At 38.3% G+C, this 15,483-nt stretch overlaps 2 protein-coding genes across 8 annotated transcripts in view; one reads left to right on the top strand and one right to left on the bottom strand.

Annotated features, from left to right (window-relative positions):
* Nucleotides 1–687: 687 nt before the first annotated feature.
* On the bottom strand, nt 688–10,318 carry gemin2 (gem (nuclear organelle) associated protein 2). 2 transcript variants are annotated; one of them, XM_088433963.1, is made up of 10 exons: nt 10,079–10,318; nt 9,319–9,403; nt 8,331–8,420; nt 8,183–8,242; nt 5,670–5,792; nt 5,554–5,598; nt 5,408–5,476; nt 2,080–2,190; nt 1,933–1,991; nt 688–1,087 (listed from the first exon to the last, which is right to left on the bottom strand). In XM_088433963.1, exons 1-10 carry the CDS (start codon nt 10,198–10,200, stop codon nt 1,048–1,050), a joined length of 804 nt encoding a protein of 267 aa, XP_088290089.1. In that variant the 5' UTR covers nt 10,201–10,318; the 3' UTR covers nt 688–1,047. The 2 variants fall into 2 exon arrangements, with proteins under 2 accessions (XP_088290089.1, XP_088290091.1); XM_088433965.1 differs by having other exon boundaries at nt 5,670–5,786.
* Nucleotides 10,319–10,705: 387 nt separating this feature from the next.
* mia2 (MIA SH3 domain ER export factor 2) overlaps nt 10,706–15,483 on the top strand; it is a 23,506-nt gene continuing 18,728 nt past the window's right edge. For 3 of the 6 annotated variants that reach the window (XM_088433580.1, XM_088433581.1, XM_088433579.1), the window contains exon 1: nt 13,750–15,483. This exon is cut by the window's right edge and continues 1,042 nt beyond it. In XM_088433580.1, coding sequence (XP_088289706.1) covers nt 13,777–15,483 — 1,707 coding nt within the window. In that variant the 5' untranslated portion in view covers nt 13,750–13,776. Of the gene's footprint in view, nt 10,859–11,036; nt 11,171–12,243; nt 12,331–12,441; nt 13,514–13,749 lie in introns of those variants that run through there. The other 3 variants (XM_088433585.1, XM_088433584.1, XM_088433582.1) reach the window with 2 other exon arrangements.

The following is a 15,483-nucleotide window of genomic DNA, read 5'->3' as shown; positions in this document are numbered from 1 at the left end:
CAGTGTTTAGTTGTGTGGTGGTCAATCTCTAACGCAAATAAAATGTGTGGTTACTAAAGGTGTATGTCATTTAGAGGTAATGCCTCATTCCGCTCTTAGATGGCCCGCATGTACCCTAATTCCCCTAATATAAGAAGGCACTTTTTTTCTCTTAAAATGAAGGTCAAACTATTGGTGCGTCCTGCATACGGGAACTTAAAAATTTGTATTTATTCGACATTATTCGAGGTAGATTCATCTCAGCCACGCAAACCTAGTTTTGACTTGATGTGCATTTTTTTTTATTATCGGCGCTATTCTTACCGTAATAGGACTAGCGAGAGGAGGACGTCAGTTGTCTGTTAGCATCAAGTACTGTATTGTTGCGGCTAAAAGCAGCTTGTGTTACAAACACGGATGCTGTTCAACCAGTTACTTATGGTAAAACGTACTTGTCCCGAGGAAAAACAACTGCTTCGAGCGCATTCAACGTTAGAGTAGTGAGGCGTTCATGAACCACTCACAAAGTGGGAAACCTGATAAAAGCTTAACGCGTAACAAATGTATTACAGACATTAACAAATAATATATAGTTGTATAGACTTTTTACAATGTACAAACTAGCAGAACAGAATATACCTTATCTGATTTACTCATGCCAGTATCTTGTTTGTTTGGATATTAATAGTTAATATGAGACACTTTCGTTTGGTTTCCAGTAGCTTTTATTCCATAAGACAGGTGAGTATCAAACACAGCAAAGTGAAGGTGCTCATTGAATTTGCACCATACATGAAGTCACCAATGTTTAATAAATTCATCTTGAGTTCCGAGTACAAAAAATCTGATTAATCACATTTCACAGCTCATTGGAAAATACTAACCAAGAGACTCGTCATTTGTCTGACAACTGCAGAACTTCAACAAGCACGACATGTAGCATGTGGTCCAATTGTCCACAAGTTTTTGTTTTTGTTTTTTTTTGTAATTAAGTAACTTGGCTGTAGCATTCTTGTCATCAAGATGGGATAGATCCATATGTCATCCGTAACGTTCTCCAAAAGTCTCTCATTCCGGTTGGTCAGCCAGGTCATTCTGTTCAAAGTACCTATATACACAGAAATGGGTCAAGATCAGGTCGGACTGCGCAATTAATTGAATTTTAATCACAATCACGATATTGGCTGCCGCGATTAATTAAGCTGATCCACGGCGATATTTACATTAAAAAAGTCAAACACGTTTTTTTTTAAATTAAAATTCAAATCAAGTACAGTACTTTGTCATCCTACCACCAGGGAGCATGGTTCCCACATGTTTGCACGACAAAAGGTTTTCTCACTTTAATATTAAACTGAAGTGGCATCGAGTTTCTCACTAGATTTCTAATATATGCTGACAAATTGAGACCCCTTTTGAAAAAAACAATTGGCAAAAAAAATTTGAAAATTTTTTGGTTTGAAATCACCCAAAATGACATTTTGACTGCTAATTGATTAAAGTTTGCTTAAAAGTAAATATGTGCTTGGTTCTAAGTAGGGTTCATTTTTTTCATTGTAGTATATTATTTGTTTCAAGCATTGAAGCCTTTTTTATATACTGCTTGTTTAAAAAAGGGCCCTAAATAGACATGTTGGACCAAACGAGAAATAATCGTGATTGTATTTGTAATTTCAATATTGACCAAAATAATCGCAATTATTATTTCGGACATAATCGTGCAGGCCGAAGATCGGGTAAACACTAAATTAAAGTGTGGATTTTATCTTAAGATTATCATTATTTCTCAGGTAAATAAATGTGTGTTTTATTTGAAGATAAAAGTTGCTTTTATGCCACTGAATTACACTTGGACGTGTTCTCGTCCAATGTGTTACTGTACTGTAATTCTCCCTTGGTGCCTGCTTCAATTCCTCCGCTACAAAGACATGAATAATGGCAAAAACGGGCTACCTTGCCACCAAACAGATGAGAAGATTAAGAGCGGGCAAGTTGTCATCATCTTGACTTGTCTACAGAAAGCAGGTCAGACAAGTAAATCCAACAGTGTCATTTTGACACAAGCACCCATCTGAGAATATAAGCCTTGGCACATCTTACCAGATTGCTACGCAGCTGAGCGCATCTCCGAGCCAACTGCCTGATTGAAGAATGGGCTTCGGGCAGCAGTGGTTTTTCCAAGCAGGCCAATAGTGCGTACAACCAGCGGCCCTGTGATGGCGTTCATTTGGCAAAACCAGTTCACACGCTGAAAACTTCATGTGCAATTTGTACTGGATGTGCAAAAAGTAGTTGTGCTACACATTCAAGAGAGTTACAGTCATTAGGGATGGGCCAATACCCATACAAGGTGTCAGGCTGATACCAATAGATTTGTTTATTTATTTATTCAAAACATTTATTCCATTTATTTGCTAACCCAACTGGCATGGGCTGATAAATATTTGCATGACTATTCGATGCACATGCTTACTCCGCACATTTATTTGCAGTCTGACTGAGAAAAATACATGAATTCTTCAGCGCATCATTCAGCGGTCTATATTACCTGAATGCAGTACAGGCAACTACAGTATTTTCCGCACTATAAGGCGCACCTAAAAGCCTTTTTTTTTAAACGAAAAAAAGCTGATGCTGCACCTTATAATCAGGTGCGCCTTATACATGGATCAATATTGAGATGGATTCGTAGATGGAGAATGAACCGACAAAGTAAGCTTTATCTGTTTCTTTTGTGTGTTTACAATTGAACAAATTTGGTCATATTCACATTGAGCTATTATGCTCTTGAGTGTTTAGAGTTATTTGAGTTATTATTGTTATTACAGTGGGCCCCCGTGTTACGAACTTAATCCGTTCAGCGGCTACGCTCGTAACTTGAACTGCTCGTATGACAGGCAATCCAAACCTATGTTAATTAGTGAATGCGTGCAACGCGTGCAAAAACCTTAGGTAAAAACATCACGACTTTATACACATATTAAAAATGAGTAACATAATCTACTGTACAGTTAATTTAATTACCATGGATTTTCAAAGGATAGTCTTAACAACATTCCTTCCTTCCGTTTTTGACTGATTTTCTCTCCTTCCTTCCGTGCCGACTAGCTGTGCCATCAAGCTAGATGAAGGCGTTCGACCAATAGCATATCGGCATCTCCGTGACTGACACCGTGACTGAAACAGTGAATGTGACATTGTAAGAGCAATCGCATATCAGCGTTTCCGTGTCATGCGTGAGCAGATGATTTCATTGAAGTAGTAAAACGATGTCAATTGTACGCACACATTGACTGGCAATGCGTGGTTAAATCAGAGATAAAACCATCACGTATTTACACACACATTTATCATTAGTACCATAACCTACTGTGTAGTTAATTTAATTAACATGGATACACAAAGGATAAATGACATTTTCCTCTGGGGCGACGTGATTTGAGCTGAGTGGAGATAGAGGTGAGCAGAGACCAACCCGCAGAATTTATTTATTTATTTTCTTAAACAAGAACTTTTCTCAAACTAAAACATATCACCGGCGATTGCCTTCTCTTTAATCCATAATAGAAGAAGCCTCTCCATTTTGTTGTCGAGCGAGGTCCGTCCCCCGGCAAGGAAAGTCTTGCCCTTAGAAGATTGCCGAGCGGTTCCGTCCATACTCACGAGCAAGGTTAACTATGCATGTGCCTCCTTCGTAATTTTTTTTTTTTATTATCTCCTGCTTGGTTTCTATTGTCATCATCCTCTTACTTCTTCCTTTACCGCCACTTGCAATTTTAGAAGCCATGTCTAACAGATAAAGTTTGCAAAGTCTTCACAACATTCCTTCCTTCCGTTTTTCACTCATTTTCTCTCCTTCCTTCCATCCCGACCAGCTGTGCCATCAAGCTAGATAAAGGCGTTCGGCCAATAGCATATCGGCATTTCTGTGATTGACGTGACGCCGCCCAATAGCATCTCAGTGAGTGAGACCGACCGTGACCTTAATCGACCAATAGCATATCGGCATCTCCGTGACTGACTCCGTGACTGACACCGTGACAGAGACAGTGACTGTGACATTGTAAGAGCAGTAGCGTTCAACGTTGCAGTGACCAGCGTCGTCTATTGATTTTGTTGACGCAGCAGAGCGAAAATATCTGAACTAATACAATGGCCGGCATGTCAGATTGTTCGTAAGACAAAAGGTTTGTACGTAAGTGGGGGACAAAAAACTCAGTGGTCCACGCTCGTAAGTCGAAATGTTCGTAAAAGAGGGTGTTCGTAAACCGGGGGCTGACTGTACTTGAGTCTTACTATATTGTGATTAAAAAAGTTTTAAAATATGTAACTAATTGAGGGTGCGCCTTATAATCCGGTGCGCCTTGTAAATGGAATTTTTTTTTTTAAATATGCCATTAATTGAGGGTGCGCCTTATAATGCGGTGCGACTTATAGTCTGGAAAATACGGTACCTTTTTCTAAAATGAATGGTATTCTTTGTCTCAATTGTTGTGTGTAAAGAGATTTTATATTTAATCCATTCCAAATAAGTAAAAAAATATATATATTTAGCAATACCAGCTTATATGAGAAACTTGATAGCTCTTCAGCCAAATGGCTCAAATTTATGTTTCAACTTGAGCCTAAAACTCCGAAAGTGGTCAGCTTTCTTCAAGACTTTTGAAAATGTACTTACATTTTCTATGGCAAAGTGACTTGTGCCTATTGTCAATAATGAACGATAGGTTTTTTAAATTATATCAGTGTTTTTGCAGAAATATTACACATTAAACGTAATGTCTGGTGGTATCGGTATCAGTGAATATTTGTATGAAAAAATCGTCACCAAACATCCCTGACTGTCATACAGTTCACAGGATATAACGCCAAGCGAACACACTAGCTGCCCACAACTTTATTTATGTTTATCTACATGAACCTTTATGTGTATGCCTGCCTTAAAGGGAGTATGTGTAATTTTTTGCATGCGCCCGTGGGGGCTTTAGGGGCATTACAGTAAATGCAGCAATACACATTCGTCCTCTGGGTGTTCTTAGCTATAACAGGCATGGCAGCCTTCGGAGGAGTGCCACCCCCCTTGTATTATCATTTAATCACTAGACCTACGATTATGTTTTAAACATACTGTTGGTTGTTAAGAACATATTTATTTCCAACTTTTTAAAATTTATAATCATTTAATTGATTCATTTTTAATGAAAAACGGTCAAAATCTTACACAAGCGTCACTTTAATAAGATCATGCTTTTGATTGACACTGTGAGATAATGTATTAATTTCACATTTATTAGGATGTGATCTGAGGAAGAATAGAAAATGTCCATTAATATCATGTAACCTTAAGAATCATGCTATAACATGCACATTTCTGTTTAATAAATGTAAATGCAGTAGAGATGTTGAGTGTGCGCAGTGGAAAGCTTACCAGATGGGGAACAAAATTGTTTTCTTCGAACCAACTGATAAGAAAATCCAAGACTGTCAATACAGTGGCCTGCAGACAAAGCAAATATACAGTTTTGATAGTAAATGAAGGCAATGTGGATTTTGACCGGATCGGACCAAACCTACCTGGCTGAGTCGGCTTACAATGCTCAGGAAAGGCGGGAAGCCAACCTGAAAAACAACATTGCTACTAGATTTCAATCAATCACATGCAGAAGCATCCCTATATTATTTAATACGACCTTGCTGTAGTCCAGTCCCGTCTCTGCATCAGCATTTGTATGAGAGGACAATGTATCTTCGTAGACCAGCTCTCCTAAACAAAACCTCTTCCAGCCTTCCTCATCTGCTTGCTTTGGCTGCAGCTCAATAAGCAAAATAATAACAGTCCCTCAACGATGTTAAAAAGAGGGGTAAACCACAATGAAGTGTGTACAGTAATCCCTCGCTGTATTGCCGTTCATCTTTCACGGGTTCGCTGCTTCACGGATTTTTTTTACAGTGTGGATATATATATTTTTACAGCGCATTGTGCGCTGAATTCTGAATAGCTCAGGGGCTTTACTGATGTCTCGAAATAAAATATTGACGCTGTACTGTATTGTTTTTTCACTTGTCGATTTATTACAAAAGGCAAGAGGATCCAAAAGCTTGCTTTCTGCTCTTGTGTCTCTCCTCCAATTGCCGTGTGCGAACGTACTAGTAAGCACATTGATTGACAGCTTGGTCTCTGGGAGCCGATCACGTGCCGAGAGCAAACACATACACTACATAGACACAGACAGCAACGGAGAAATGCGCAGCTTTGCAAATTTGACTTTTATTTCTTTTATAATAAATTGAAATTTCAAGTCTATTGTTATGATAGAAGAGGCTTCATTTTAATTCGATGTCAGGGCATATTCGTTTATAAAAATCTTCTTGCTCAGAAAAAGAAAGAGCCCAACGATTACTCATAACAATGTGCGGGTTCAGGACGAAGAGGCATAGCTGGGACTGTCAAATACGTGAGTGACAATGTTTCCAACTTTGTATTACGATATTAAAATGATTGTTTTAAACAATTTTGGGGCTTTAAAACAGGTTTTGATTTTTGGTTTTATTCTATAACTTAGTATTGCATTATTAGTATTGCAGCTAATAAATAAATCTGGCTACTTCATAAATTTCACTTTGCGCGTGTTATTTTTGGAACGTAACCCCCGCAATAAACGAGGGATTACTGTATAAGAAGAAAACCCTTGATTCCTGAATATAAGACAATGATCCCAAACACACCAGCAAGCTAGTTAAATCATGGTTCCAGAAAAAAACTGCATGCAACTAATGGAGTGTCTAGCACAATCTTTGGACCTTAACATCACAGAAAACTTGTGGGCTGACGAGAAAAACAAAAAAGCTGTTCATGAAGCAAAACCAGGAAACGCAAAGTAATTGTGAAAAACAGTGCAACTGATCTAGGAGGCAATACCCGCTGACAGTTGGCAAAGGTTGATCAACTCCATGCACCATCAGTGCAAAACAGTTGTCAGAAACAACGGCAATTCGACAAAATATTAGTTTAGGGCAGTGGTTCTCAAAGTGGGGTCCGTGGCCTTACTTCAGGGGTTTCATGAAATAATTTGGGTGTTTTAGAACTGATTTAGTATATCATTTAATAGTTATAGATTTGTGCCTTGTTTGGATTAGTACAGGGGGCCCCTATGTTACGAGATTAATCGGTTCCGCGGTTGGGGTCGTAAGGCAAATTCGCTGTATGACGGGCAATCCAAACATATGTTAAATAGCTAATGCGTTCCGAACCCCAGGTAAAAACATCAAAATTGTACATTCATATTAAGAATTGGTACCAAAATAGTATAGTAAGTGCTACGTGTATATATAATATACATGTATACAATCAGAAAATATCATAAATAAAAAATATAGAAAGGATTTATTTACCTTTGAGTGCCAATTGTTATGCCCATATTCCCTAACAACGTCTCTCTTTAACATCATTAGTCATCTTGGGACCCATGGCTAACCATTAACTTTGAATTAAGCAGTAAAATGCACTATAAATGCCATTTTGTAACTACTTACAATTGAACAAAGCTTTACCGTTCCGCCATTTTGAAACAAGTGAGGCCGACCAATAGCAGACCACTATCTCTGTGAGGAGATGCCGACCAATAGCAGAATTGTAGCAGAATAAGTGTAATTACCTAAAAACGCCAGCAGATGGAGACGAAACAACACAAATACAGCCAAGCCCTATGCTCCATGAGTTGTTTAGGGCGCAAATCCGGGAAAATGTCAGAAAGAGGGATGAAAAAAACTCAGTAATCCATGTCACAACATGAAAATAATGTAAGTCGGGGACGTTGTAACACGGGGGTCCACTGTATTTGTTTTTAGGCGCCGCCTCTGGCCGCTCTTGATAGTGCATTTGTGGGAGCAGTTGCTGTAGGTGTACACCCGTTGTTCCTTCTCTTTGTGAGATCTGGCCCATGAATGTCTGTGAGTTGTGTTTTCTTCGTTTGAATGTTGTCATTTATGCAAATATGCCCATAGTTAGTCGTTTGTTGGTCCAATTTGTGACTGACAATTTGTGATAACATGCTAGCAAATGTTATTTTTTATCTTAAGGAAGTTATATAGTATCCATTAAAGTACAATGTTTTTAAGACACTGCTATTATTTTGAGCACAACTGTGCTTGAAATTCATTCTCTGTCATCAAGAACCTCTTAAAATATGATTGGGTTTCTCACCAATAGGACATTGTCATCAAGTGAGTGGCTGCTCCAGTGTTGCCGGTTCTTTGTGATACTCTGAAAGGAATATGCAGAAAAGATCAGGATCAGGAGCATCCATATTTAAATATAGATATTGGGATACCATCGCTTCTGTTTTAATCACCTGTCTGACATCAGAAAAATTGCTGACTTGTCTCTGTTGCCAATACAGGCTGGGAGAGAAACCAGCTGGAGCAGCACGGCACTCTGCCACCTATAACATATGTCATTCAATTTGAGCACCCATATATACCTAACAAAATCACAACAGGTTTAGTCACATTTGACTACTATTACGCACCACAGTTGTGTAGATTCATATACAGAGTATGATTATTTGATTGACAGCCGAATGTGTATGTTTGCGGCGTGGCAAAATGGCTGCCCTCTGATAGTGGATTGTGTTGCTAACTCTTTCAGTGCCATGTATAAGAATTTTCATCATGTAAAATACTTAGGTTGTGTACCAGCGACAAGAATTCCTAGCAACTTTTTGTTGTTGTTTTTTTATTAAATGAAAGGATGGATGACACTCGTGCCCAGCGTTCTTCTTAATTATATGCCAATCGAGCACGGTTGTAATGTAGTTATATACATAAGCAAAGTGTTATTTTGCCAACAAAAACACAGTCATTGTTTTTGTTTAGGTTTTCTCGAAGGGATGGACTGTTGAGATGTTTCAGATGCAAAAATCATTTTCTCTAAAATAGCTTGGTGTTAAACAAATGGCCTTGTATCAAACAGTGATTTCTGGAATCCAATCTTTTCATATGGTACCACCAATGTATACATGGTTACACAATACAATATTTTCAGCCTTGAAAAAGGTGTCAAAATGCTCGAAATCTGCTGAAACAGTTAATTCATAATTCCACAACTACCACTCAGAATGCTGTGTTTAGACAGTCATTTGGGGGGTTTACCTCCCCTTTATACTCTTCCGTGAGAAGGCAAATGGCACAAAATGGTATCCACTTTTGTGCCTTTTGTGCTTGACACCAACAAATTCAGCATTGAGACTGGCTTACTATGACTGAAATATGTACACAAACATAAAAAGGAATAATTCACGCACATGATGATGAAATCAAATAAAAGTGCATCTCACTCACTGGTATCTTGACAGTTTGTTGCTTCTTTAACTTCTTGGGGTCAATCTGAGCAACCACCACTTCCGGGCACGATGCTGCCTCTAACCTGATGTGCAAAAGACATCCATCTACTGTATTAGAAAAATCCTATTTTATCAAGAACGCATGGATCAGCGGTAGAGTGTTTGCCTCCCAATCAGATGGTTGTAAGTCTGATCCCTGACCGTGACGGCCATGTCAAGGTGTCGTAGAGCAACACACTGTGACTAAATACTAATTGTTACCAGTGAGCGTTGGCAGCCTCCATTGGTGTAGTATTAAAAGATGAATATGAGTCTTCGTAAACCACCTTGAGCACCAAATGGTGTATAAAGAGCTACAAGTCAAATACATTGACCAATGCTTCATTGGACGTCTTCATTAATAGTATTAGCAGTACATAGACACTTCACTTAGCAACAAGTGTAGTTTGCAGCAACAGGTAGATGCTTCGTCGCTATACAAATGTGACGTAATGTTATACGACAGTTAAAAAAAAAAAAAAACAAGCAAGACAGTCATTCTGCTAAAATGACTTCCCTTAGACATCGTTAAGAGGCTGTTATAATTGAAACAAAAAAAAGAAACAAAACACAGGCATAATATTAATATATTGGATTCATATTAGGAGAAATAAAGACGTATTTTTTTTTTACTATAGACACTATTATTTAACGCAAAACACATTTTCAATTTTAATTCAGCAATGAAAAGCAAAAGTAAGACTTTCATGCGTGCATACTGGACTTGTCGAAGATACTCTTGGGGGTTTCTTGGGGGACCATCCAAATTGAGAGCCGCTGAAGTGTCCCCGTACTCAATGGGCAGTAGCCGTGGCATTAAGTCCTCCACGTCGGACTTCATGTTTCGTGTTCTAACACGTATACCAAACAGTTAAATACAGGAGGCTGTCAATGCACGAGGGAAGAGTCTTTCACGAGCGTAGTAAAATAAACTTCACCGAGGACGCCATCTTGCCGATAGACGCGATTTAATGACGCAATCGTCCTGCGCCCGCTGTCGTGTTCCATGATAACGCACGTCTTGTGTATCGTCATTATCTCGAAAAAGATAAAAGTCCAAAATTGTGAATCTTTTTACTTCTCATACTAATTCATATTAATAATATACTCACACATCTTTTATTTGAAATGTTGTGTTGTTCAGTAACATTATTTTTTTATTTTTTTTACTAGACTTGAACCCAACAACAAAACAAACAGACCAGGTTGTTAACAATGTCAGTGCTAAGTTAATGATTAGCGAGGCTCTCTAATCGAGGCTCTTTTTAGTGATTGAGTAGCACGGGGGTAAATGTCCATATTCCAACTGGAGTGGTTGAGATCATTGAATTAACAACAGTTTTCGCTTGACATAAAATTCTCATTGGAAACATCAAGAATGACTTTTTCACTGGCTTGCATTATGTTATGGAGTACAAGCATGTTTATTGTGCTTTTGCCACAATTGAGCTGTGGATTACTGTCTGACTTCAAGATCTGTGGAGATTCAGAGTGCGAAAGTAAGTTGGACAGTAACTTAACATCCAAATTGTTACAACCTACCTAAAAGTGTAGTTTTTATCACTACAATATTTGTTTTTTTATCACTACAGTATTTTACAGGGCCCCTTGTGGCACACTGATATTTACTTTGTGTGGTTTTGTATGTTTATATTTGCATATACTGCATGTGTTCAGGACAAATGAGTAGAGTGCGGGCAGTTAGAGATCACCATGGAAAGGACTGTCGTTTCCTGAGCTTCCGACAAGGAGAAACTATCTTTGTGTACCACAAACTTACTGGAAAGAGGAGCAATCTATGGGCTGGCAGTGTATGTTTAACTATTTATCACCACTTTTTTGATAAGCAACCATATAACAAAATAACAATGGTCTTTTTATTTTAAGTTGATGTGATGTGAGATAAAATGAATGTAGGTAAGATATGAGTTTTGCAATGTGCATTCATGATTATTAAATAATGGATTACTGGAGCTCTTTTCAGTTTATATCATTCCACATCTTTTCAGAATCATTTTTTTTAGATTTTATACCTTTGTATAGAACCTGTACAAATGTATAAAATGATTTGCAAAAATATGAGACTAAAATAAGTGACGGTTGAACAACATTCAATTCAAAGCAATAATTTCAGCTGGAAAATTTTGAGGATAATGGTTCTCAAAATGTACACCAGTACCACCTAAAAATATAATCTGCAAAATTACACACAGACACATTGTTCCTAAAAATTAAATACATTTGTTCTGTATTAATGGATCATACATAAAAACTTCACAGTTACACATTACACCACACTTAAATACAGTGAAATTAAATGACACAGAGCTTTCTATTTGTGGATCTTTCATATTTAATTTTAGCTTTGTTTGCATGCCCAGTTGAAAAATGCTGTTTTTGCATCATGATTTCATGTATAATCACACACGTTTATTGCGTCATCAACACTGCCAGGTATTTATTCCTTCCAAAATAGTCTTTTTACAGTTATTTAACATGTCAACTTCCGGGGAGCGTGTCCAGTTGTTTCATGTCCTCTGCTGCCTCTTTTCAGATGTAGGCTCACTTCCAGAAATTTCAAGCACATGTGTAAATACTGAATACACTCAAAACACATATTGTACATGTGAAACGTTAAGTGTGGTAAACAGGCTCTCAAAAAAGCTACTGGATGGATGGATGGATGGAGATGATTGATTGATTGATTGATTGATTGATTGATTGATTGATTGATTCATTCATTCATTCATTCATTCATTCATTCATTCATTCATTCATTGATTCATTGATTCATTGACTGATTGATTGATTTGGGCGGACGGACAGGCAGATTAACAGGTGAACTGATGGATGGATTTTACTTCATTCTTTATTCTCATTTCAGATGCACAAACAGTTTGGCTATTTTCCAAAAGAAGCTGTAAAAGAGGAGCAGAATTTTGCAACCAAGGAGATCGTTGTTGCAACACAGGTATATACTTTATGATGTAATAATACATTAGTAAAGTCAAAAGTGTTCAGTCAGCTTCCTCGCACTTTTTGTTGCTTTGCTATCTAACTTGAATGTCCTCTTTTCATTAAGGAATCTGATTTTCTGTGTATGGATCATTTTGGCTATCCAATTGACTCCAGTCATTTGAACACTGATGATGATGAGGAGGGGGAGCAGGCGGAAAAGAAGGATGACTCTGGTCTGAAGAGCCTACGGGACGGGATTGAAACAAGTCAAATAAGCAGTTACACTGACAATACAAGAGCTGGAACTCCACCCTCTAAAGATTCCTCTTCAGAGTCTCATAGCACATCAAGAAAAGATATTGAAAATCGAGACATTGGTGCTGCCGAGACTACGCAGGAATCTCTTGAAAGCGCTGTGGAACTGAAGGAAAAAGGTGGGTCTCCCGCCTCTTCCTGGCTCAGTTCTTCAGTGACAGGATGGTTAGGTGTAGGAAAACATGAGGGACCTGAAAATTCCGATGAAGGAGAAGATTCACTTATGTCTTCAGTGACAGGTTGGATGGGGTTGCGAAGTGAAAGAAAATCAATTTCTACTGAAGAAAATGCAAACAGGAGAGAGCAAGACAGTAAAGCTTTTGAGGCTTTAAGCACGACTGGATGGCTCGGCTTTGGAGGTGATGAAAAGTCTGAATCCTCTGCAGGAAAGGAGATTGATGATGAAATAGCACTGGACAGAAAACCAGCACAAGGAGAAAACTTCAGGAGCAGAAAGATGCATCTAGACTTAGAAACAGAATTAATACAAGAGAAGAAGCTTAATGACATGGGAACTCTGAGTTGGCTTGGAAATGGACTGTCAAAAACACTGGGGTTTGCCCTAAGGGACCAGGACCCTAAAGAGACACTACAAGTTAGTAGAGGAGAAGTGGAAGAAGATGTGCAAGAGACAGCAGCCAGCTCTTGGTATGATTTGGGAATTAGCAGCATTTTAGCCTTCAAAAAAGACAACAGTGAAGGTGAGAGAACTAAATCAAACACAGAGTCTGACAACATTGTGCAAGGACATGTCGATTCTGACAACACTGAAGATGCATCTGCTGATAGGAAGGCTAGCGAGTTAGAAGACATATCTCAGGTTGCTCAAAATGATAATCCTCTTCAAAAACAGAGAAGTGACATCTTTCTTTTTCCAAATGGTAAGGAAGAAAAAAGTAAATTGGACGTTTTAGCAAGTAAGAATGATATTTCCTCAATGCCAATGTCCAATTACTTAGAATCTAGGTCAATGGACCAGCTGGTGAGTGAGATTGAGGATTGCCAAAACGATAGCAATGATAAGGCGAGTTTACATGAGTTTACAAACCAAGTTGAAACGTTGGGGGAAAAACATAACATGTCATGCATATGTGGGTCTAGTGATGAGGGATGTAAATGTGAAAAAAAAGATGAAGACTTTGCAATGTTGGATGAGTCAGCAGAGCAAAGTCAAGGGGAAGACACTGGGTCTTCTCATGCGTCTAAAACTGAAATAAAAGAATCAGAGGAAGATGACAAACAGGAAGAAGTACACAACAAAGAGAAAGGTGAAGATACAGACGAGCAGGAGAAAGTAGGAGACAATCAAGAGGTTATGGAATATGGAGTAGAGAAAGAGAAATTACTAGATAAGAGCCTGGAAGAGGTTGAGGAAAAAGCAACACAAGAGAATTGGAACATCACTGATGACAACGCACAAGAAGACGAAGACCATTTGGAATTTGTTTCAAACCATTTGATAAAAAGTGATCCTGGAATGATAGATGAAAATCTATTTAATGAAGATAAAGGCAAATATTCCTCTCATGGTAGCACATTAAGTCAAGATGCCAAAGACATGAAACCCCCTTACCTCAAAGAGACATTCACATCGGTGACATTTGTTAAAGAAAGTAGCCTTGTGTCTTCTGAGAAAGAACGTAAAGAAGATGATAAACATGAAGAATTGGGTGGGGAAGAGAAATGTGATGATATAAAGAGGATAGAAGAACAGGAAGACTGTCAAGCATTGAAATATATTATCGTGACACAGAGAAAGCAAGAGGAACTTACATCCAGGGAAAAGCCAGATATCTTGTTGGAGGAGAAAGAGTTTGAAGTTGAGAAGCAGAAAGGGTTTGAACAATGGGAGGACCAAGTTGATATGGAAATGTTGGAGGATAAGAACCATGAAGTGGATAATCACTCAGTAAAAAAGATCAAAGAGAAGAAGGTACTTGAGGAGTTTAACTATTTGAAGTATGGTATATTTGAAGAGCAGGACATGTCAGAGTATATGAAGGAGATTGATCACAACATCAATCATGGAGAACTGAAGGATTTTATACAGGAGGAGATAGAAGACTTTGAAGAAGAGAATCACGGTTATGAAAAAGAGAAGAGTGAGGTGGTAGATGCGTTTTTAGAGAAGGTGCAAGAAGTAGTAAAAGAGTTAAAGCAGGAGAAAGTAGATGAGTTTAAAGACAGACAGAAACAGCACCAGGCGGAAACGTTAAAGGACAAGAATTATAATGTGAGTGATAAGTCGGGAGGAGAGTTGGAAGACAAGCAAGAAGAGTTAGAAGGTTGGGAGACAGAGGTGGCAGTCAAGTTAGAAGGAAAGAAAGGTCAAGTGGATGGTGAATCAGTAGAAATGTTAAAAGACAAAAGGCAAGAATTGGAACACAAGGAAGACAAGTTTCAGCAGAAGCATGGAATGGATGGTGAATCAGTAGAAAGGTTTAAAAACAAGCTGCAAGGAGAGTTCAAAGATAAGGAGAAGGATATGGGAAGGTTACAAAATTATGAAGAAGGTCAGACGGCAGAAGAGTTAGAAGAGAAGGTGAGGATGAAGGACAAAAATATTAAAAAACAGGAGGAGATGAGTAAGATAGTAAAGGGGACAAATGAGTTTGAAGATGATGAACAGGAATATTTAAACATAATTAAGCAGGAAGAATTTGAAGAGAATAGAAAAGAGGGGGTAGCAAAATGGAGACTTGTCGATGACTTAGAAGAAGGAACACAGGAAGACTTAATGGTCACAGAAAAGGAGAGTCAAGAGTTTAATGGGGAGTTTAAGGTAAGTGATGACATGCATGATACCAGCGACTTGGTGGATAGCAAGAATGCTCAGGGGGCAAATGAGAGT

The sequence above is a fragment of the Hippichthys cyanospilos genome, chromosome 14 (assembly GCF_059441005.1).
Source record: "Hippichthys cyanospilos isolate Australia breed blue-spotted pipefish chromosome 14, RoL_Hcya_1.0, whole genome shotgun sequence".
In the NCBI taxonomy this organism is placed as follows: Eukaryota; Metazoa; Chordata; class Actinopteri; order Syngnathiformes; family Syngnathidae; genus Hippichthys; species Hippichthys cyanospilos.
This window is presented reverse-complemented; position numbering and strand designations above follow the sequence as displayed.